Here is a 23,486-nt window from a genome sequence, read left to right as displayed (position 1 = left end):
CCCCTGACAATGCAGGGGACATGGGTTCGATCTCTGGTCCAGGAAGATCCCACATGGCCCAGGACAACTAAGCCTGTGTGCTGCAACTACTGAGCCCTAGAGCTTGAAAGCTACAACTACTGAAGCTGTGTGCTGCAACTAATAAAGCCCACATGTTTAGAGCCCATGCTCTGCAACAAGAAAAGCCACTGGGATGAGAAGCCTACACACCGCAACTTGAGACTAGCCCACATGCAGCAATGGAGACTGAGTGTAGCCAATAAATAAATGAAAAAAAAAACTAAAGATAGTTAGAAGAAAATTATTCTGATAGCTTTCTGACATGAATAAGCATGCTTGTCCCAAATGATCATTCTCTAATGAAGAGGTTGATTTTTTTTTCTTTTTTTCAACAAGGTCAATTACCACGTCATCCTGCCCTCCGACCTTGTAAGAGGTTCACAGGAATACACAATGTGGAATATATCTCATCAGCCCCAGCCTAAGGGATTTGTGGAAAGGCCTTCTTTCCAGTGATGTTCTGAGAGTGCAGCTGGGTGGGGCAGAGAGTCCCTAAAATAATCTAACGTTCCTTGCTCCCTGGTATTTATGCCCTTCTGTAATTCTCCTTCTTGACTGTAGGGAGGCTGACCTAGCGACTTGCTTCTACTGAACAGAACACTGTAAATGCAATGTGAGGTCTCTCCTAAGGCTGGGGCATGACCCACCCTGCTTGCCCACTCTCCCCACCTTACTCGCTCTGCAGAAAGTCAGCTTCTATTTTGGGAGCTGCTCTATGAAAAGACTCACATGCGAAGGAACTGGGGGTGGCCTCCAGACCACAGACAGTGAACAAATGAACAACTGAGACCGTCAGTCCAACAAGCTGTAAGGAACTGAACTCTGCCATGAAAGAGCTTGAAAGCACACCTTCCCCCAGCGGAGAAATGTGGACAGCCCCAGCTGGTGCCTGGATTACAGCCTCATGAGAGACATAGGAGAAGAAACACTGAAGCAGGCCACTCCCAAACTCCTGACCCCCAGAAACTGTGAGACAATAATTGTCTAGTGCCTGGAGCTGCTGTGTTTGGGGGTATTTTGTCACCTAGTTAAAAGATTACTAAAACCTGGGAAGAAAAGAAAAACCTGTTGGATTCATCAATTCTGTGGCTATTGTGCATGAAGAACAAGAGGTCACAGAGAACCACAACTCTGCAAATATTGAGTTGGCCAAAAAAGTTCATTCAGGTTTTTCAGTAATATCCTAAGAAAAACCCAATGAACTTCTTGGCCAACCCAGTACAACAGAATATAATATATTTGATTTTGAAATGAGTGCTAGTGATGTTTTTCATCATTAAATGCTAGGGAAATTTCTCTACATTTGGGCTTTCTTTCTATAAATAAAATACACCTTTGCCTTTTATTTCTCAGCCCCATTTTAGCAAGGCTTTTAGGGTGCTTAGGTTTTCTATGGATGAACAGGGGCATCTGACTAAGAGTCACTCAGTCATCTTTTGTAGCCTTGTCTTTTTGCTTGCTGATATTTCTTCCCGGAAAGGGATTCATGTTCATAAGATACAAAAGGACATGTAAAAAACAGAATTAAATTTCAGGTCTGCCAAACTTTTCAACATCTCTAAATCTTCTGCTAATTCAGAACTATTTTACAAAGTCTTCTGGCCTCCCCTTGTTTCTGCTGTCGTCTAAATGTGAAAGCAGGATGCTCTTGCTACAAAGAGGCTTTTCAGTTACAGGAGGCCCTAGAAATAACTCCAGTACATCCAGTACACTGCCCCTTATTCTCATGATGAAATCCCCTGCTACCAGGAAGTTATCTCTTTCCTACTGCCCAGCTCTCATGGTATTTTGTAGCTTCAAATTCAACAGCTTGAAGTCACCCAAGTCTTTGCTGTCTCTAAAATATAGACATTTTTTTCTGGATCTAGTATAGAAGAACAGCCTCCTTTAATGAATCAGGTGAAATCCCAATATCTTATTAAATATTACTGTGTACTCCCACCAGTTGACTATCTCAGACTCTCTCTAATATTTATTATTCCAGGTAGAAGTTTACAAAAACAAATTACACATGATCCTTGCCATCTTGAAGCTTAATATTTGAGATTTTATGCCAGAGTGAATGCAAAAATCAAAGTCTATTGTAAAAATCACATTCCCTAGGTTAGGAATGTCAAGGGTCAACTCAACCTGTAGAGACTGTATTGACTTTCCTGCCTTTCCCCACCCTCTAGCCACATAAACACACCGAGATTAGCATGGATTGTTCCACACACCTAGCATTTTCTCACCCCACATCCACAGAGTTCATCCACAGTCTGGAATTTCTTACCTTTAACGTGCTATTCAAAGTTCGTATTTTGTGGAGTTTCTCATTTATGGATGGATTCTTGCACCGCTTGACAAAGGACTTTCTCAGCTCCTTTTTGGTTGAAGGTCGTCGGTCCCCAAGGGGAGACAGACTAGCTTGCTCTAACGATTTGTAGAGCTTCTCCATTTCATCATCTTCAGATGCTTTTGTCTCTTCTATTAAAATAAAAAAATAACAATACACCCAGTTAATCAAGGACAGAACATTTGACACTGTGGCCCTAAAACAAGATCCTCCTGACACCTTCATCTTATACTTCCAGGCTCCACAATGGTGAGATGTACATTTTTATTGTCTAAGCCACTCAGTTTATGGCACTTAGTCACAACAGCCCATGTTGCCTTTGAAGACTCTAGGGCAGGATCTGTTCCAGGTCTCTCTCCCAACTTTTGACGGTTCCTTGGCTCTTGGCAGCAGGACTCTTATCTTCATTTGTTGTCTTAGGGTGGGCATGTCAGTGGGTCCCAATATCCCCTTTTATAGACACAAGTCATATTGATTAGGGGGACATCAATCTCTGATTTGGATGATATTTGGGTGAGACTCAGCGTTGACTTAGAGTTTAAGACTTAAGAGTTAATCATTGGAATGGATTCAGACTTTTGGAGATGTTGAGATGAACTCAGTTAGGACTTCAACACAGGGATTTTGAAAGGACAAAACTAACCCATAACAGTACACCCTCTGTGCTGCATTCTCAGTTGCATCCGACTCTTAGTGGCCCCAGGAACTGTAACTCACCAGGATCCTCTGTCCATGAACTTTTCCAGGCAAGAATACTGGAGTGGGTTGCCATTTCCTTCTCTAGGGGATCTTCCCCACACAAGGCTCAAACCTGCAACTCTTGCATCTCCTGCTCTGGCAGGCAAGTTCTTTATCACTAGCACTACCTGGGAAGTATATACTCTGTAGCCTCCCAAAATTCATGTCCCTCTCACAGGCAAAATAAATTCATTCATCCTAACATCGGCAAAAGTCTTAACCCACTCCAACGTTCAACTTTAAGTCTCAAACTCTAAGTCAACTCTAAGTCTTGTCCAAATATCATCTAAATCAGAGTGGTGGGACTCAGGGGAAGATTCATCCTAGGGAAAATTTCCTCTTCACCTGTGAACATGTGAAATCAAACAAGTTCTCTGCTTCTCAAATACAATGGTGGGACAGGAAAACCTTTGCAAACCAATATACACCCTAAAGCATGAGAACCATTGTCTCAGATCCCTTTTTAATGTCCTTCCTAGAACTGCCCTTTGAAAGAAGGAATCTGCCTGTGGTCTGTGGCTTTGAGCAGATAATAATCATTTCTTACGCCAGGTGCCCCATTCTGTTCATTCCTGAGGCCTTGCCAGCCTCAGCCCAAATGCTTCCAGTGAAGTGACTCCACCCAGTGTTCAGGGGGACCCTATATATCTAGGCAGTCCCATCATGCTGGCCACAGTCACTGATCTAGGGATGCATGTGGATCTCAGATCAGGCTGAAGGGGCCAAAGAGACTCAATTCTGAGACTTCAGTTTGGAGTATCAGGCAATCAATCTCCCTGTTTTCCTAAACTGAGTGATGTGATGATATGACCTGGAAGATTCCAGGAATCGTGCCAAGAGTCATGAAAACGGAGCCAATCCCATAGGATACAACTGAGACATGGATCTTGGTGATACCGTTAGTGTCCTCGGAGCTCCTGGGAGCCAATACATTGCCTTTGTTAAGATAATCTGGATGTTGTTTTCAGTCATATGCAAACTGCAAGAGTCTCAGATAATATAGAAATTTACTCAAAGAAAATCATCTCCCGCCGCTGCTTTAATTTCTTACTAAGAACTTCAGTCCTTTGTTCACTTTGGTCTCTGAAATAGTCTTGGGAAAGATAAACAGTAAGACTTTTTTCCACCATTCAGTCCTTAGTTTTTTAGACAGTACGACTTTTTTCTACCATGCAGTCCTTAGTTTTCTCTATGCACGCAGGAACTTATGCTATTTGGCTCCTGTCCTGAGAACAAGATTGATAAAGGATCATATAGAAAGCATGGCCTTAGGAGAACTAAAAAACAGTCTCTCCAAAGGGGATAAAAAAATCATACAGTAGTAGTCTAGGAGCATCAAAATTAAGCACACTCACTTCCTTCACAGCTTACTCTTGTAAAATTAAGTGTCTTTAGGCAATGTTTTTTCCCCCTTCTACTACCAGAAAATCCATAAGCATGCATACTACTCTTTCATAAAATGGAGAGAAAAGATGTTGGGTTAACTTTGCAATTAAATTATAGCAATGGTCAATAAACTTCTTTGTTTCTATCAAAACAATATCAAAAAAAGGAGGGAAATATTCAAAACTACATTTGAACACAGACTTTTTGGCTCAGTCGGTGCAGATATCAAAAGTAGGCTTTGGTCAATAAGCACATGAAAACATGCTCAATATCATTAGTCATTAGAGAAATGCAAATCAAAACCACAATGAGATACTATTTCACACTCACCAGGATGGATAAATTAGAAAAGACATAAGTGTGGAGAAACTGCAACATTAAAGTCCTTGGTGGGAATGTAAAATGGACCCACCACTTTGGGAAACAACCTGGTAGTTTCTCAAAATTCTAACTGTAGAGTTACCATGTGTGTGTGTGCTAAATCGCTTCAGTCATGTCTGACTCTTTGAAACCCTATGGACTGTAGCCCACCAGGCTCTTCCGTCCACAGGATTGTCCAGGCAAGAATACTGGAATGGGTTGCCATGCCCTCCTCCAGGGGATCTTTCTGACCCAGGGATCAAACTCGTGTCTCCTGTGTCTACTGCATTGCAAATAGATTCTTCACTGTGAGCCACCATATGACCCATCAATTCCATTTCTAACTGTGTATTCAAGAAAATTAAAAACATACGTTAGCACAAAACTTGTGCATGAATGTCATGAAAGATACAAACAAAAGGTACAACAGTGTAAATAAATGTTCATCAACTGCTGCGATACGGTACAGGCATGGAATGGAGTATTAGTCATGAAAAGAAATGAAGTACTGACACATGCTAAAACATGGCTGAACTGCGAAAAATTCTTTGAAGTCAAAGGAGCCAGTCACAAAAGGCACATACCTTATTGTCCATTTATAATAAAATTTCCAGAATAAACAAATCCATAGATATAGAAAGTAGATTAGTGGTTGGCTGGAGCTGAGGAGGGGACAAAGCGGGAATGACCGCTAATATGTATGGGGTTTTTCTGGGTGTGGTGTGATCCACACCTCACACTGGATTGTGGAGCCGCACAACTCTATGAACATACTAAAAACCACTGAACTGTTTTTTAAGTGTGAATTTTATGTTATGTGTAGGAAGCCACCTGTCCATGAGAAGACGCAAGAGACACAGTTTCAGTCCCAGGGTCAGGAAGATCCCCTGGAGAAGGAAATGGCAACCCACTACAGTATTCTTGCCTGAAAAAATAGACAGAGGAGCCTGGTGGGCTATAGTCCATGCAGTCGCAAAGAGTCGGACACAACTGAGCAACTGAAAAAGCATGCATATGTGAAGTATATCTCAATAAAGCTGTTAAAAATTAGGCTTTAATAAGATTATCATGATAACTGATGACATTTGCATAGGAAAGATACTAAGCTTGGTAACAGTCCTGGAGTTAAGCTGGAGACATTAGAAAGTGTTAAGAAATTGAAATTAAAAGACATCTGACTCCTAGAGGGTAACGTTAGCATTGAGGACTCACAAGATTTCAGTCCCACAAGATCACAAGAATTTTATACATCTTTTTTTTTTACAGATAGGCAGGCAGGACTCTACTCCAAATAAAGTCTGAATATATAGCTTTTAGGGCTTCCTTAGTGACTCAGACAGTTAAAAATCTGCCTGCCATGAAGGAGACCCGGGTTCAAACCCTGGATTGGAAAGATCCCATGAAGAAGGGAATGGCTACCCACTCCAGTATTCTTGCCCAGAGAATTCCATGGATAGAGGAGCCTGACAGGCTACAGTTCATGGAGTTGTGAACAGTCAGACAGCACTGAGCGACTAACACTTTCACTTACTTTTTTCACATAGCTTTTAATACCACAGTATTTTTAAAATAATATATATTTAACAAACTGTAAGAAATCAGCAAAATAAGTATACAACAAAAATAAACAGAAGGCTTATTTTCCCTGTGTGCACCAAGATGCTCAGTTGTGCTGCTAAAGATTGTGATAGAAAATAAAATTATTTTTGACTAGCACGTTAATTTGTAATTATGCCAGAGTAAAAATGATTATAAGATCTTATATCTAATTTGACAGACAATAAATCAGTAAGGATGAAAATAAGCTTGAGGATCTTGGAGTAATATGGTATAAAGTACATTCCCTAAATGAACAAGAAGACGGCTTATTTGGATAATCATATTAATGATTATAATATAATCATTATAACAAATAAAAATATTAATATATTTTTATGAATATATATTACCTTTAAGTTAAAAAATCACACGTTATCTCCCTCTCCCCCCATCCCCACCCCCATTTCCTTCTCTAAATTAAACTTCAGGGCACTAGGCATGGGGATGTGTATGTGAGTGTCTGTGTGTGTGTGTAACTTGCTCCTCCTAGAAATAGTGGACCTTTCAAATTAACATGCAGGTAAAGTGGACCTTTTGTAATTACAAAAAGTTAATACAATTTACCTAAAATATGACCAAACAATGTTCAAAAAACAAACACTTTCTCATTGGGATTCACTTAGAAATTGGAGATAGTAGTAAAGAGTGAGTATATTTATAGAAAATTTTAAGCTGCTGGAAAAATGGAGAAAAATGAATTCAGATGACCATTACGTTCTACCTCTCATGTCTTCATCCCTCCTCAAAAGAAACCTGAGACTAGAAGACTATATGTCTGACCTCTAATTACCTGATTCCAGAATCACTCACAAAGGTAAAGTTGAGAAGATAATAAATAATGATGTTAAGAGTCAAGAAAATACCCTGATTGCTTCTTTTGCATAATAATCTGTGGAATACACAACATATTACTAGATATTCAGGGGTAAGACCTGTGACCCAGCCTTGTCTATGACCTAGATGGGGATTTTACACTATTTTACTGTTGCCTAGGTCTTCATAGGACCATAAACAGAAGATCCAATAAAAATGGAAGCAGATGATAAGTAGGAGCATAGGACAAAAAAGGACCCAAAGGGTACAAGCATATCAAAGACAGCTTACGACCAACCTCAAAGCAGAAATGAAAGTCCTTACTAATCATTACATGAAGACTAGCATTGCTTGGCTAATCTTACAGGGCTACCCCCACACCTTTCAAAGGCTTTTCAATAAAGTAGTGTTTTTTTCTTTAATCTCCTTTTCATCTTTTTTTATGTAAATATTTTTCTAAATTCTAATTTCATATTAGAAAACACTAGATTATTCCCTTATTTTACCAGATTATAAAAAAAGCAAAATAGCAAAAAATGATTGGCAGGAAGGGCATTTGGTCTCTCTCCCACTGTAAACAGAAGCCAAGTTCATTATCTTCACCTCCTTTGTCTTCTGTGGCAAAATAAAATGAATTTTGTCTGACAATCAAGTGTTTCCCACGCAATTGCTATCCTTCCTCTCAAGCGCCTATTTTATTCTTCTTACATAAAATAACAGGACTTTAATTTCCTTCTTCTCATAAGGCACACTGTAGTCTATCTCATCAAGCCTCACAAGTTCCTTGCCGAGGAAGATGAAAACTATTTTTACATTACAGATGAGAAAAAATGTGGAGATTCTTGAAAAACAGCATGCAATCTTTCCAAAATGTAAATCGGTGCAAAATTAGGAACAAGAGTTCAGTTCCACGCTGTGCAGGCTTGTGTGCTTCTGGATGAGTTTCCTCCAACTTTAATAAGCAATCACCTAGGGATCTTGTTAAAATGCAGCTTCTGCTTCAGTCCAGGACAGCAGGCACTGAGATTTAAATTTTTAACGAGCTCCTCAGTGATGTCAGAATGGCTGGTTCCTGGACATCCTTTGAGTAGCAAGGCTGGGTTGCTTCCCAACAGCTAGTCACACAAAACCTGTCTCAGTTCATTGGAAGAGAAAGGGGCTGAAATTACAACCAGAAAGTTGGGACTCATCCAGAAAGCAGCATCTCTTTCTCTGTACCATAGCTTAATTTAAAAAAAAAAAAACTGGCTTGCTCAAAGGAGGATCCCGAATTCTTGCTCTAAAGCATCATTATCTCATACATTGAATTGGTAGGAATTTGAGGTTAATGTTAGCAACCCTTTACTTCTGTTGGACTCACTCAGAATGTCTGAAGGGGTCAGACATAAAACATTCTCCAAATTTAGGTTAATAATCTAATGATTTAGACTCAAGAAAGGGATGGTATTTCTTTTTTTAACAAGATCTTTCTTGTTGACATGAGCAAAAGACAAAACAACACTTTTAACTAATAGTTACTAGTTCCTTCCTTTCCCAGAGGATGCCAAAGGCATGTACTCCTCTCTTGCTACCTCCCACGTACTCAGCCTATTGTGTGCTTCTGACGGGACACACACGCTCCAGTAAGTCTGGAATTTGGTTGTCGAGAACACTGTATGAAGATTATCTCTTTAAATGCTGCACTGTCAACTTGGCCTCCCCCACTATCTTATTTTTGGTGCTTCCTTGAGCTTTCTAGACTGTGGGCTTTTTATTTTCTGTTCAGAACATAAAAGCCGACTTCAGGAGACAAGAGGGGAATTCACACCTCCTATTTCATATCAGAATTTGAAAGGGAAACTTTTTGAGGTTGGAAAAATCTAAATGATCTCCCAAGGAAGACAGTCATTCCTAAATATGAAATACTTAAAAAAGTTTACATAGAAAACAGTATTTCCTGTTTCATATGCAGTGTTCTAAGTACTTGAGAAAAGAAAGACTATGGAAGTTACTTGTTACAAAGAGAAGATATAACTACACAGTCATTTGGACATTCAGACTTTAAGACTTTACAAATGTCATTCACTTTAGCACCTGACAGGCTTCCTTGGTGGTTCAGTGGTAAAGAATCCTGCTCCAAGTGTAGATGTGGGTTCGATCCCTGGGTCAGGAAGATCCCCTGGAGAAGGAAATGGCAACCCACTGTGGTATTCTTGCCTGGAGAATCCCATGGACAGAGGGGCCTGGAGTCCATGGGGTTTCAAAGAGTTGGACATGATTTAGTGACTAAACAACAATAGCACCTGATGCAAAGAGATTAAAAGCATTTTACAGGCCTCCTCTAATTAATGATTCTGATAGCTCTACATAATGACAGTCAAATTTAGAATCATAATGACATACAAATTTAATTTATGCAACTAAAATAAATCTGGACAACTCATCTTACTCCTAAGGATACTACTAACCAAGAATATTAACATAGTATAATTTCAGAGACAGATTGACTATTTATCTCTGCTGCTGTTGATGCTGGTGGAAATAGCTTTCACATACTGAATTTTTAACTGTGTAACAGGCACTGTGTTAACTACTTTATCAACATTATCTTAATACCTTTGTAACAACGCTACAAGGAAGTGTTATTAATCCTGATATAAAGGAGAGAATGTCAAGACACAGAAAGATTAAAAACTTTGACCAAATTCACAAAGAAACAAATCTAAGTTCTGACCCAAAGCTCATTGCCTTAAACACTATGCTTCATGCTATAAAAATATTTGATACACTGTCCTTGAATGAAATTCAAAGAAGAGGATTTCAAGTCAGATAATGCATAGTCATCAAGATGGTAGCGGGCAAGACCAAGGCTCAGATCTTTGGTCCCTCAACTTTGTCTTCCAAGGGAAAAGTCTCCACCCAGAGCCCCTGCTTCTGAGGTGCCCAGGTTTTATACCTTAAATTCTGTTCTCACAGGGCACTCAGTCCTAGGAGATGAAATTCATAAGCTGGTCAGCAACTTAAGACACAGGCTGGAGAATCAGATTCTCTGCTTGGGCATTTGAATCAGGCACCTGGGGATGATGAACCAGTTCACATCAGGAGCTATCAGGGTAGGCTGGACCCCCAAAACAACAAAGGTATAAGGGCACAGAAATGAAGAACGCAAGGTCGGGGTCTAAAAAATGATGGCAGGTAAAGGAAGTTCTATAAGAAAAAAATCAGATTGAGAGAAAGTCAGAGACAGCATCCGAGTATAAACCAAGGATAATCTTGCATTCCTGTAACTCTGAGACTAATTTTACTTTTGTTTCTCATTTCCTATATTTGATTTACTTTCTCTACCAGTCAGATATCTATGAATATTTTCTCATGGATATTTGATGTTTCTATTAAGCAAGATAACTTAGTACCCCTGTACTATATCATTGCTTTTATTGATAAGAATAAACCTAGTCCATTGGGAGGCCCTCAGTGTTTGCTGTTCTTTTGTTTTATTATTATTGCCTGTGTGGCAGTGATTTTCAGAAATAACCTGAGGTTGAGCTCATTACCCAAGATTCTAATAAGTAGCTTTTTTCATTTTTAAAACAAAGATCCCATTTCTTTTTAAAACGTATTCTTCCAGTCATAAGAGTACCTTGGATTAGGTGAAAAAGTTAATGCAGACAAAAAATTTCTACATCTGCTCATACTCTAAGCAGACAAAAAACATCACCATGCACATAAAACTGGTATTTGGTCAGGTTTTGGGTAGTTGCTAAATTCCAAATTTGGCTCATTTATGTCACTTTCCTGCGATGTCATGCATCCTCTAGTTATGTGTATATCTTCATTAAAAATGCATTCTATTCAAAATGATTCCCACATTCAATCTTGCTGTACTTCTACTTGACAATTTATTTGCATAAATTGGGTATCAGTGTTATTACTGATTGAGGAGAACATGGCAACGCACTCAGTATTCTTGCCTGGAGAATCTCACGGACAGAGGAGCCTGGTTCATGGGGGCCACAGTTCATGGGGTCACAAAGAGTCAGACACAACTTATCACACACACTTATTACTGATTATTCAGCTTGTCAGCATCCAGGGTATGGCCACTTCATTCATGGAGTAAGTATAACTGTCTCACACTGTCAATATAATATAAGTAGAAAAAGACACTGTGAGTCATCATCACACAGGCATGAATCATGGGCCAAATAACCTTTCATAAAAGAAAAGAAACAGTACAGAATAAAACTGAGCTGAGATGAACATTCCATTAACCTCATCATCTCTTTCCCCACTTTGCTTTGTGGAAAGACTCAGTGAAGAGTCTGAAGACCTCTGGATCTACCAATGTGGAAAGGCAATAGAATGCATTTAACATCATGTATTGTTTAAACAACTTACTCTGTGGAGGAAGATGTCTAAACGGGTATAACTTCAGTATAAAATTCTAGCAACTACAATTTTAATTGCATACCAACTGTAAAATATTTCTCTCATTGTCTAAATAAAAAGAAGGCTATAATACATACTGTCTGCTTATTTCTGGGCTCAGTTATTAACCTTTAAGAATCTTTTCTAGGATAAAAGCCTCTTTCTCCAGCAAACACATCTTGAGACTAGGACTTAATCTAAAATCCTAACTCCTATCATAGACCTTGTTGAAACTTCAATCCCTGTCATATTAATAAAAGCATCCTGAACCATATTTCTGACATAGGAATTTTAGCACTTTTCTTTTTTAATTTGCAGATTAAAAAATAATAATTTTTAGAAATCAGAAAAATGAAAAGCTACCTCTTTTCCAACACACAAACACATACGTAAAAACACACACACACACAGAAATACACAACCTGATTACTCAACATGTCATCGCAAACGCAAGCAAAAACTGGGTTGCTGTTTCCATAGCAATGACTTTCTGTGGCTTAACTCTGCTGGGAATTTGACCAAATCCCCAGCAGTAGGAGAAAAGCATCAGCAAACATTCTGTACCATATGGCAAATGCCAACAAATCAATGAGGGGAAAAATAGTTTTATTTTCTCTTCCTTTCTACCCAAAGGAATACCTTTGTGTGCAGCTGTTTGCAGAAGCACCCAGATTTCATTGGTCACTGTGCACCTAACTCAAAATGTGAAAATACCTGGTTTTTTCCTCTGGAGATTAAAAGAGCTGTTGGTACTCAGCCAGGCTCTGTAGCATACACATGCCCAGAATGACATTAGACACGGACAAGAACTGCAGGCATCTTCCCATGACTATCAGATCATTCGTCCTAAAGGAAAACTCAATCTGCAGAGTTACCTCTTGAGAATGAACGAGAATGGAATTTTATTCTCATTTGCTTCTGAAGCCATCCTCATCCTAGATGCTGTGTATGTGTGCATGTGTGCAAGTTTGTCTGTGCATGCGTGAAACGTTTAAGTCCTACCAATGGTCCAATGATTAAAGTAAGAGTTGGTAACATGAAAAAGTAAATATGGCCCTTTTCATTATTTTCTTTAGTTCCCCCATCCTGTATCTGGAAGGTTCTTCTAAATAACAAGTTAGAAGCAATCTAGTTCAAGATGCTTAAATTCCCTCTTTAGTATATCATCATAAGACCAAAAATTGTAATCAACACATAATATGCAATTAATACCCAATGAAAATAATTGTTTCAGAAAGAGTAAACACCTTCATCAATGAGGAATGCATTACTTTCCAAGGAGCCTGTTCAACTTTGAATAATTCTCAATGTTAAAAAGAAGTTTCTAATGTTGAATTGAAAATTATTTCCTTTTTATGTGAATCATTGGCCTCAAAATTTACATCAATTTCAAACTTCCACAGAGATGCAAATTAAGTCCAGTACCTTCATATGACAGCACCTCCCCAAGCTGAGGCCAGCCTGAGTCTCCTGCCTTCTATCGTGTACAGTCCAATATTGACCTATCTCCCCTCACTCATTAGGGATGCTATTTCCATTCTCCCCCCTACCCAACCTTGTTCACCTTTAGGAGCAGGTTTTTTTTGGCAATAACTTTATTTACTAATGTAAAGTAGGTCATTAGCATTAATTAAGGGTATCCAACAAAAATGCCATCAGATGGTGACTTCCCAGAGATTAAGACTCCAGACTTCCAATGCAGGGAGTGTGGGTTCGATCCCTAAAAGTAAAAGTGAAGTCGCTCAGTCGTGTCTGACTCTTTTCGACCCCATGGACTGCAGCCTACCAGGCTCCTCTATCCATGGGATTCTCCAGGCAAGAATACTGGAGTGGGTTGCCATGCCCTCCTCCAGGGGATCCTCCCAACTCAGGGATCGAATGCTAGTTTCCTGCATTACAGGCGGATTCCTTAACATCTGAGTCACAAGGGAAGTCAGGGAAATAAGATCCCACATGCCTCAGGACCATGACCAGAAAACTAAATAAATTAACAAAATAAACAGCCTATTCTCAAGCTTTCTTGAAAATATAATGCCATCAGGGGCCTGGCAGGTAACTCAACTGTGTGAAGCATCTTCAGATAAGGCCATAGGCAGTGGTGACACCTGTGGTGACTTGGAGAAGGAACTCCCAGCCTGAGAATCCAAATAAAGGCTACACACATGCACACACGCACACACTCACACACTCACACACACACACACCAAGGTCTGTAGAGTTCTAATCCTTGGCCTAAATTATTCTGATGTGCTGTGCTGTGTTAAGCCACTTCAGTCGTGTCCAGCTCTTTGCAACCCCATTGACTGTAGCCCACCATGGAATTCTGTCCATGGAATTCTCCAGGGAAGAATACTGGAGTGGGGTGCCTCTTCCTTCTCCAAAATTACTCTGATACCAAATATTAAATTAATAGGGTATCTATGAAAATTTGAGAACTTAAACAACTGTCCTTGAAGAAGCTGGGGGAGGGGGCGAAGCAGTCATTTACACCATCAGATCACCGTGGCTGGTGATCCTGGAAATTTAGCCGGTCAACTCATCATTCTCTCATTTTTAAGTATCTTCTCTCAGGTAAGCTTGTTTGACAATGGAATGAATAAGGCACAGACCATCAGGAACAACCCATCATGATTGAAAACTAATCATTGTTTTAAAGTTAGTCTGGATAAAAGATAAGGGCCAATCACCATGGAGTATTAAGAAGTATTAGATAGCATCACCAACTCAATGGACATGAACTTGAGGAAACTCCAGGAGACAGCAGAGGACAGGGAAGCCTGGCGTGCTGTGGTCCAAGGGGTCGCAAAGAATCGGACACGGCTTGGAGACTTAACAACAACAACATTAAGAGGGCCCACACTCTTCATTTCTACACTCCAGTAACTCCTTCTTTTGCTAAAACTTAAAATGATTTTTTTTTCTTTTTGTAACACATAAGCTGTGCTCTCCTTGGGTTTTAAAGTTCTAGTGATGCCCTCCATAGCACACGCAGATTGTCTCTTTCTGTTAAGCACGTGGGCAGGCACCTCAGGAGCCGACTCGCTTAGGACCCAGCCCTTATCTGTGGTGATAGCTCAGGGAAGGTGGTTGCTCTGTGCATGTTTCGAACCAAGGAAGTGATGTCATCGACAAAATGCTGAGCTAGTCACCACAAGCTCCAGAGCAGAGGACATGGGACCAAACAAAACAAAAACAACCTATGGCTGATTCATGATGAGGTTTGACAGAAAACAACAAAAATCTGTAAAGCAATTATCCTTAAAAAAAAAATAATGAATTAAAACAAATAACAAAGAAAACTCAAACTTTTATCTCGGATTGGTGAAAAGGTATCATTATTTTGTGAACACGTGTCTCATAGTTGCAAGCATTTGATTAGTGACACTTATAGTGGGCTGGAGAAGGGAATGGCAACCCACTCCAGTATTCTTGCCTGGATAATCCCGTGGACAGAGCAGCCTGGAGGGCTACAGTCTACGGGGTTGCATGAATCAGACACCACTAAGCAACTAAGCAATGCTCGTGGGCAATGAACGGCCTTGAAGCTGGAGTTTTCCACATGCAACCTCCTCTACAGAAGTAACCTCCGGACTTAGCCTCACTTGACTGTTTAATTATCAAGTCATTCATGACTTTCAACATTCCTTCTACAATCCACCTTAGCATTCTACATCCACATACAAATACTCACTCTCTGAAAAGAATAAATAAATATTTAGGGCTTCCCTGGTGGCTCAGTGGCAAAGCATCTGCCCACCAATGCAGGAGACACGGGTTCGATCCTTGGTCCAGAAGGATCCCACATGCCACGGAGCAACTCAGCCCATGGGCCACAGCTATTGAGCCTGTGCTCTAGGGCCCGGGAGCCACAGCTGCTGAACCCACGTGACCTAGCGCCCATGCTTTGCAAGAGAAGCCACCATGTGGAGAAGCCCGAACACCACAACTGGAGAGTAGTCCCAGCTCACTGCAACTAGAGAAAGCAGCCCACGTATCAACAAAGACCCAGCACAGCCAAAAATAAAATAAAATAAATAAATAAATAAAATTATGCTAAAAAAAAATATAATTTCTTGCTTTTACCTCTGTCCGTCATCTTTGATCCAGTAGGCTTGTCTGGGACGGTAAGATGGTCGACGTTGCTACTCAAGGAAGAAGTGTCATCACTCGATAGAGAGTTCAAAAATCCACTTTCTGATGCATCAGTGTTGTTTTCCAGGGCCCCACGACCGTTCGCCTCTGAGGGGGCAGGTGAGAGCAACTGCACCGCACACACCACAGACTGTCCCATATCTTCAGTGGCAGATGAGCTGCTAACCATGTCAATCCAGGACTGTCTTTCTCTCGATATGGAGGAAGACAAACTGCTAGGAGTCTTTTTTATGTTTTCCATGGAAGAGAAGGAACGTGATGTTTCACTCAATTTGGGTGAAGACGAAGAGGCCTGCTGTGCAGCCTGTTTTTCACAAAGAAAACCAAAAGAGCATGAAATAAATCATGATTAAGTCAACATTCTCTGCTTTTCATTTTCAATGAAGGAATGCCAGTGTTTCAAAAAGGCACCAATAATAAAAGAGATGAAAGAAAATTAGATGGTGTTTATATCTGTGAGATAGGCATGATGATGTCATTTTCCCAAATTAATTTGTATAATTTTGAATTCATGACTCTAGGATCTGAAAAAAATCTCTGTCCTTCAATGCTCTCCAGATATTTAAAAGACCCCTTTGGCGAATTCTTTGGAACACTGAAGGACACTTTGAGCAAAAGGTAGATTACAATCTATCACTGAATTTTCACTAATTGGGCAAAAACTCTTAAGAAAGGTGATTAAAAGAAAGCAAAAGCTGGAGCCAAACAGGAAGGATAATAATATGAACTGAATGGAAGACCAATGATGTAGACAAAACACATATATTTACACCCTCAAATATTTTTCAGATATTCTTTGGCACATGACCAGTATCAGCTCATTACTACATAATTAGGTGAATAGATGTTAATTCATCCACTCTTTAATAATTTTAAAATGTCAATAAACATTCTCCAAAAAAGACAACAATACATATACAGGGTCCTAATTCATTAAAGGAAACCAAGAACTATGAAAAATGGGTTGATGATGTAGTATCTTCTGAAAGCAGTTGCTGACATACAATCCAAGGTTGAATGACAACCTTGGTAAAATTTTCACCAATCTATTAATGCAACATCACCAACATCCTCTCTTGGGAAAGATTTCATTTATTCTGACATTTTATCTTTATTATATGTTGGTGTTAAAATATATGCATTCTTTTGGGAAATGGTAACAGTAAGCTATTACCTTTTGTCTTTTTGGAGCTTTTTAAATGTTCTGCATGGCAAAATAAAGAATTGGAAATGAGATGCTGGTCCTCCATCTTTAATTTTATTGGTCAATAAAATCCAAAAGTCTAAACACCAGTGCTCTGGGATTACCCTATATCTCCAGTGGCAGATAAGACAGAGAAGTCTGTATTCTGGTTCTGTTTCATTACGTCATCCTATAAGATACTCCTGTCAATTTCAAGCATTCAGAACTCCAAGGAAATGGAGGAAGTGGTAGCAAGGAACTGTTAGAGTGAAGAAGCCAAAGAGCAAAGTAGGATCCTCTCCCAAAAAACTCAGAATGATTGCAACTAATTCAGGATAATTGACTTTGTTCTAAATTAATATGTTCCCAAGAATTTTGCAGGTTCTAAGCTCTATGTTCTGATGCAAAAAGTCAGTAAATATCCAATGAAAGCCTAGCCAGCTGCAAGCTAGACACGGATGGTCAAATAAGCAATAAATCCACTTTTTAGCAGCATGCATTCTTAGTCACTCAGTCATATCCAACTCTTTGCAACCCTTTGTACTATAGCCTCCCAGGCTCCTCTGTCCATGGGATTTTCCAAGCAAGAATAATGGAATGCATTTCCATTTCCTCCTCCAGGGGATCTTCCTGACATAGGGACAGAACCTGTGTCTCCTGTGACTCCTGCATTGCAGGTGGATTCTTTACCCACTGAGCCATGGCACTAAAGCATCTAGTTAAGATACTAAGTGAAAAAACTGGCTTAAAACTCAATATCCAAAAAATTAAGATCATGGCATCCAGTCCCATCACTTCATGGTAAATAGATGGGGAAACAGTGACAGACTTTATTTTCTTGGGTTCCAAAATCACTACAGATGGTGACTACAGCCATGAAATTCAAAGACACTTCCTGCTTGGAAGAAAAGCTATGACCAACCTAGACAGCATATTAAAAAGAAGAGACATCACTTTGCTAACAAAGGTCTGTCCAGTCAAATCTGTGGTTTTTCCAGTAGTCATGTATGGATGTGAAAATTGGACCATAACAAAAGCTGAGCACTGAAGAGTTGATACTTTTGAACTGTGGTGTTGGAGAAGACTCTTGAGAGTCCCTTGGACTTCAAGGAGATCCAACCAGTCAATTCTAAAGGAAATCAATCCTCAATATTCATTGAAAGGACAGATGCTGAAGCTGAAGCTTCAATACTTTGGCCACCTGATGTGAAGAATTGACTCACTGGAAAAGATCCTGATGCTGAGAAAGATTGAGGGCAGAAGGAGAAGGGGATGAGAGAGGATGAGATGGTTGGATGGCATCACTGACTCGATGGATGTGTTTGAGCAACCTCTAGAGTGGTGATGGACATGGAAGCCTGGTGTGCTACAGTCCACGGGGTCACAAAGAGTCAGACTGAGCGACTGAACTAAACTGCCTGAAGATACTAACTCATCACACACGTCTTCCTAATAACAAAATACTTGGCATGACAGGAAAACTTTCCTTTCAGGAATGTCAATGAGCTTTCAAACTGGCTGCCTTCAACCACGTCGATCACTTAGCTGGGAGATCCAAGATCTGCAATTCACTAAAAAAAACAAAAACAAGAAAACCCTATCGATCTGAAGGAGTTAATACACTCCCTACTAAACTGTCCAAATAAATGCCAAGACTTGTTTACTCTTTAACAAGATCTACAAGAATAAATATTATCAAAAATACCCATTCAGGCCCAGTGCTGACATGGTCCCCTATTGTGACTTATTTTAGTCAAACTCGGATTCAGTGTGATCAGTTTCCTTTTCTGAAAAGAGACCACGCGCAAGCTTTTCCTGTTGCTCCCGCTGATACTACTGTAATTTGATTATAGCAAAACGAGCTATTTGTGCAAAAAGCTGTTGCTGCAGCACTTTTTATAAGCCTTTTTGAACCCATAAACTTTGCTTAAATGACTGAAGAAGGACATAGTCAACGAGCATCAGAAATTTCTAGGAAATGTACTCTCTTGTGGCACTCCTCAAACACACAGCGAATGCTTCCAATCCATTTTTTCCAACGCCATGCAACATTTATAAAGTTGATTTCTGAACAGAGAAAAGAAGAGTGAGGGGCAAAAGAGATTAAGAAAAGGACTAGTAGAAGGACAAACAAATGAGAAAAAGATGATACGTACCAGGTCAGAGGGAATTTTCATTCAAAGAAAGATTGACACAAATCTAAAGTTACCTGGAGTACTGCCACAGAGAATCAATATGGGCATGAGCTTTGCAAACCCTGTGGTGCTAAACTCGGTTCCTTATTTCTATGACTCTCTAGCTACCCATAACTACAAGTCAAACAGAGAACTTTTAGCTCAGTGCATTCTATGAGCCATTCAAGTGTCCATCCAAGGGCTGGCTCCTCCAGGAAGCCTTCTTTGGTTGCCTCAGGGAGAGGCAGGCGTCTTTGCCTGGTTCTCCCATGCTCATTTCTATCATATCAGGTGGAATATCATTTTATTTGTCAACTATTACTGTAATTGCTGATCAATTTGTTCCTCTTTTTTGGTGAGTTACTTGAGAGAAGGCTGTTTTTAATCATTTTTGCATATCCATTTTTTTGCATTTGTGCCTGACATTAATAAATTAGTAGTTGGTAATAAACTAAAAGGGCTTCCCAGCTGGCTCAGCGGTAAAAAATTTGCCTATCAATGCAGGAGACTCAAGAGATGTGGTTCGATCCCTGGGTCGGGATGATCCCCCGGAAAAGGAAATGGCAACCACTCCAGCATTCTTCCCTGGGAAATCTCATGGACAGAAGAGCCTCGCAGGCTATGATCCATGCAGTCACAAAAGAGTCAGACGTGACTTAGCGACCAAACAGCAACAAATAAACCAACGCTACAAAGACTGGTCTAGACAACCAGCTATGTGAAAAAAACTGCCCAGAGAAGTTCAGTCTCTTACTCAGGAGCACCCCGAAATCCTCTGTAAAGTGCTATGGATGATTTATCCTAATCCCAAGATCCAGGATTACGGATTGCAATGCAAATATTCCCACAAATGTCTTCACAATCTCAAACAAAATTATTTTATTTATTATCGGTTAATAACTGTATTGGAGAAGGAAATGGCAACCCACTCCAGTACTCTTGCCTGGAAAGTTCCATGGACGGAGGAGCCTGGTAGGCTACAGTCCGTGGGGTCACAAAGAGTCGGACATGACTGAGTGACTTCACTTACTTCCTTAATAATTGTATGCCATCTCATTTATTTGAGAACATTTGGGTTTTAAAATGTTATTTTTTAATGAGAAAATAAAGGACATTTTAAAATCTTAGTTTTCATGAGGAAACTATGTACTCTATTAAATAAAATAATTGATACTGTTTTCCCCCATTATCTGTATAAGACATTTTTAATCATTGAAAAAGCTTAGTTTAAAAGTTGATTAGCTCTAAAATTCTTTTCTTTGAATTGCTTCTAAAGCACAAGCATGACATGGTGAAAAAAGTTTAAAATGGCCATCAAAAGCCTGTAATTAGAAAGGAGTGAGTCAGCATATAAATCTTAAGCAGTATTAGTCAAAGTACATGAAAATACAAAAGTAATGCATGAATAATTTTAAATCCACTTATTTTTCATCCAAAATTTTTTCATCCAATTTTTCATCCACATTGTCTCCCTTGCAAACATTTCTATTATTATATATAGTACACACAATGAAAGATCGTGTCCTTTAGTAAACAACTGTGCAAGAACTATCCTACTAAGATTAAATTTGAATTTCTAGAACTGTTTTTACCTTTTTTTGTGTTTAATCTCTGACCTCTTCCTCTGCCACGGGCCAATGAGCCACAATGTGCAGAGTTTGTTTCTACTTATTGCTTCTTTGATTTGCTTTAGTTGATACCCCCCCCCCCATCTTTTAGATATAAAGGAACTGTACTTCTTGAAGGCATTAAAACATAAGGACTATGATGTTAAAATAATTTCCATGAGCTGCATAAATCTGAGATGATAATATCTTCTCAGTTTCTCTCATATCTGATCCACCAATTATTGGTCTTGGAACCATGTTCAAAATCCAACCATTCCATCTCTCAACTACACGCTGACCCCAGTCCTCACTTCTCACACTAGATGACTGCACACTTTTCCTTAGATTTCTTTGCTTCTGGACTTTCTCCCTATGTCACAAGTCTCTCGTACATGGTAGCCTGAGTGGTCCTTTTAAAATGGACATGGATCACATCACTCCTCTGCTCAAAACTCCCAAGGCTGAGGAACTCAAAACATCAAAGCCCTTAATGGTCAGCAAAGTAATGTCTGTGCTTTTTAATGTGCTGTCTAGATTTGTCACAGGTTTCCTTCCAAGGAGCAAGCACCTTTTAATTTCATGGCTACAGTCACCATCTGCAGTGGTTTTGGAGCCCAAGAAAATTAAATCTGTCACTCCTTCCACTTTTTCCCCTTCTATCTGCCACGAAGTGATGGGACAGGATGCCATGATCTTAGCTTTTTTAATGCTGAGTTTATATGATAGTCTTACCAAATGTTACAGTAGGAGCCCAGAGAATGCTTGTTTCAATACAAATAGATGAAAAGATGGATGTGAGACCACTAAGTTAGGTCACTGAAATGGGAGCAGTGTTTAGAATGTTATTCCAAATGTCAATCAAATGTTATTCCTTAAAGTCCTAAGTTAAGCATTGTCTTAAGTGGTCTTAAGACCACTATTTTTCTGAAGGAACGTATTAGAAATAGATAAATGTTGAACAGTTAGATTTTATGTTCCTTAGAAACAGAATGTGTTGCTGCTGCTCACATATATCCCAGGCAGATTTTGTTTTTGTTTTCTCTTGTTTCTGAAAAGCAGACATCTAGACACTTGGTTAAAATAACACTTAAGCTTTTTATTTAAGCAGATGAAATTTTTAAAATTATGGTAATGTTTGTACAGAGCAGGAGCAAACATTGTTTTGGCTGAATCTGGCATAGGCTGGCCATGACTGAGCTATATACGCCTAGGCAAAAGAACAAAACAAAATAAAAGCAAACACCCAAATCTTTTCCAAGTTCTTGTTTTTTTTTTTCAAATTTTGGGATAATGAACTTTCATTTTGGAATAATGAATTCAGGAATATAAAATAATTATTATTCTGGAAAATTATTTCAAAAATGATAAAATCTTGAATTAAAATTTTAATTCTATGTCTAATCATTTTGATTTCTATAAACAATAAGATTTCAGCACCAGACCAGTTTGGACTTATGCTTCTAAGTGGTGAAACTACATTTCACAAAGAGCATAAGGAATATTACAGGGTCTTTGAGTAAATAAGAGATTTATCTGTTCATGTCTATTCTTCTTGAGACAGCCCCACAGGATGGATAATGGAAAGGACATCCACTTATTTACAGAGAAATTAAAAATGGAGAGCTTTTTGGCAGGCTTAAGACAGATGGGACTCTGTAGGTTTCACTTTGGAAGATCCTTTGTGAAAATCACCACCCATGATTTCGGAACTGACCTCATTATAATTCAAACTCATTAATTTTATATGATACAAAGTCATTTAAAAGCTCAAAGATCATTAAACATTTGTTACAAATATCTTCCCTCTAAGTTTAATTTTTTAAAAGTGTTGTCTGGTAACTTGATCCTGCTTATGTGCTTATTTGGGCTTCCCAGGTGGTTCAGTGGTAAAGAACCCACCTGCCAGTGCAGCAGTTGCCAGAGACTAGAATTCAATCCCTAGGTTGGGAAGATCCCCTGGAGGAGGGGGCAGTCCACTCCAGTATTTTTGCCTGGAGAATAGCAAGGACAGAGGAGCCTGGTGGGCTACAGTTCATAGGGTTGCAAAGAATTCTGAAAGAGACACGTGCACCCCAATGTTCATCGCAGCACTGTTTATAATAGCCAGGACAAGGAATCAACCTAGATGCCCATCAGCAGATGAATGGATAAGGAAGCTGTGGTACATATACACCATGGAATATTACTCAGCCGTTAAAAAGAATTCATTTGAATCAGTTATAATGAGATGGATGAAACTGGAGCCCCTTATACAGAGTGAAGTAAGCCAGAAAGATAAAGAACATTGCAGCATACTAACACATATATATGGAATTTAGAAAGATGGTAACGATAACCCTATATGCAAAACAGAAAAAGAGACACAGATGTACACAACAGACTTTTGAACTCTGTGGGAGAAGGTGAGGGTGGGATGTTTCGAAAGAACAGCATGTATATTATCTATGGTGAAACAGATCACCAGCCCAGGTGGGATGCATGAGACAAGTGCTCAGGCCTGGTGCACTGGGAGGACCCAGAGGAGTCGGGTGGAGAGGGAGGTGGGAGGGGGGATCGGGATGGGGAATATGTGTAACTCTATGGCTGATTCATGTCAATGTATGACAAAACCCACTGGAAAAAATAAAAAATAACTAAATAAAATTAAAAAAAAAAGAATCGGACATGACTGA

General features: G+C 39.4%; 1 protein-coding gene across 1 annotated transcript in view; it reads right to left on the bottom strand.

The window, feature by feature from the left end:
- IPCEF1 (interaction protein for cytohesin exchange factors 1) overlaps positions 1-23,486 on the bottom strand; it is a 145,802-nt gene that overhangs the window by 6,120 nt on the left and 116,196 nt on the right. The window contains exons 10-11 of the mRNA XM_065931085.1: positions 15,782-16,154; positions 2,333-2,526 (exon numbers count right to left, since the gene is read on the bottom strand). Coding sequence (XP_065787157.1) covers positions 2,333-2,526; positions 15,782-16,154 — 567 coding nt within the window. The remainder of the gene's footprint in view (positions 1-2,332; positions 2,527-15,781; positions 16,155-23,486) is intronic.

The sequence above is a fragment of the Muntiacus reevesi genome, chromosome 3, assembly GCF_963930625.1.
Source record: "Muntiacus reevesi chromosome 3, mMunRee1.1, whole genome shotgun sequence".
Classification (NCBI taxonomy): Eukaryota; Metazoa; Chordata; class Mammalia; order Artiodactyla; family Cervidae; genus Muntiacus; species Muntiacus reevesi.
Note: the sequence above shows the minus strand (reverse complement) of the source record. Positions and strands in the feature narration are given on the sequence as shown.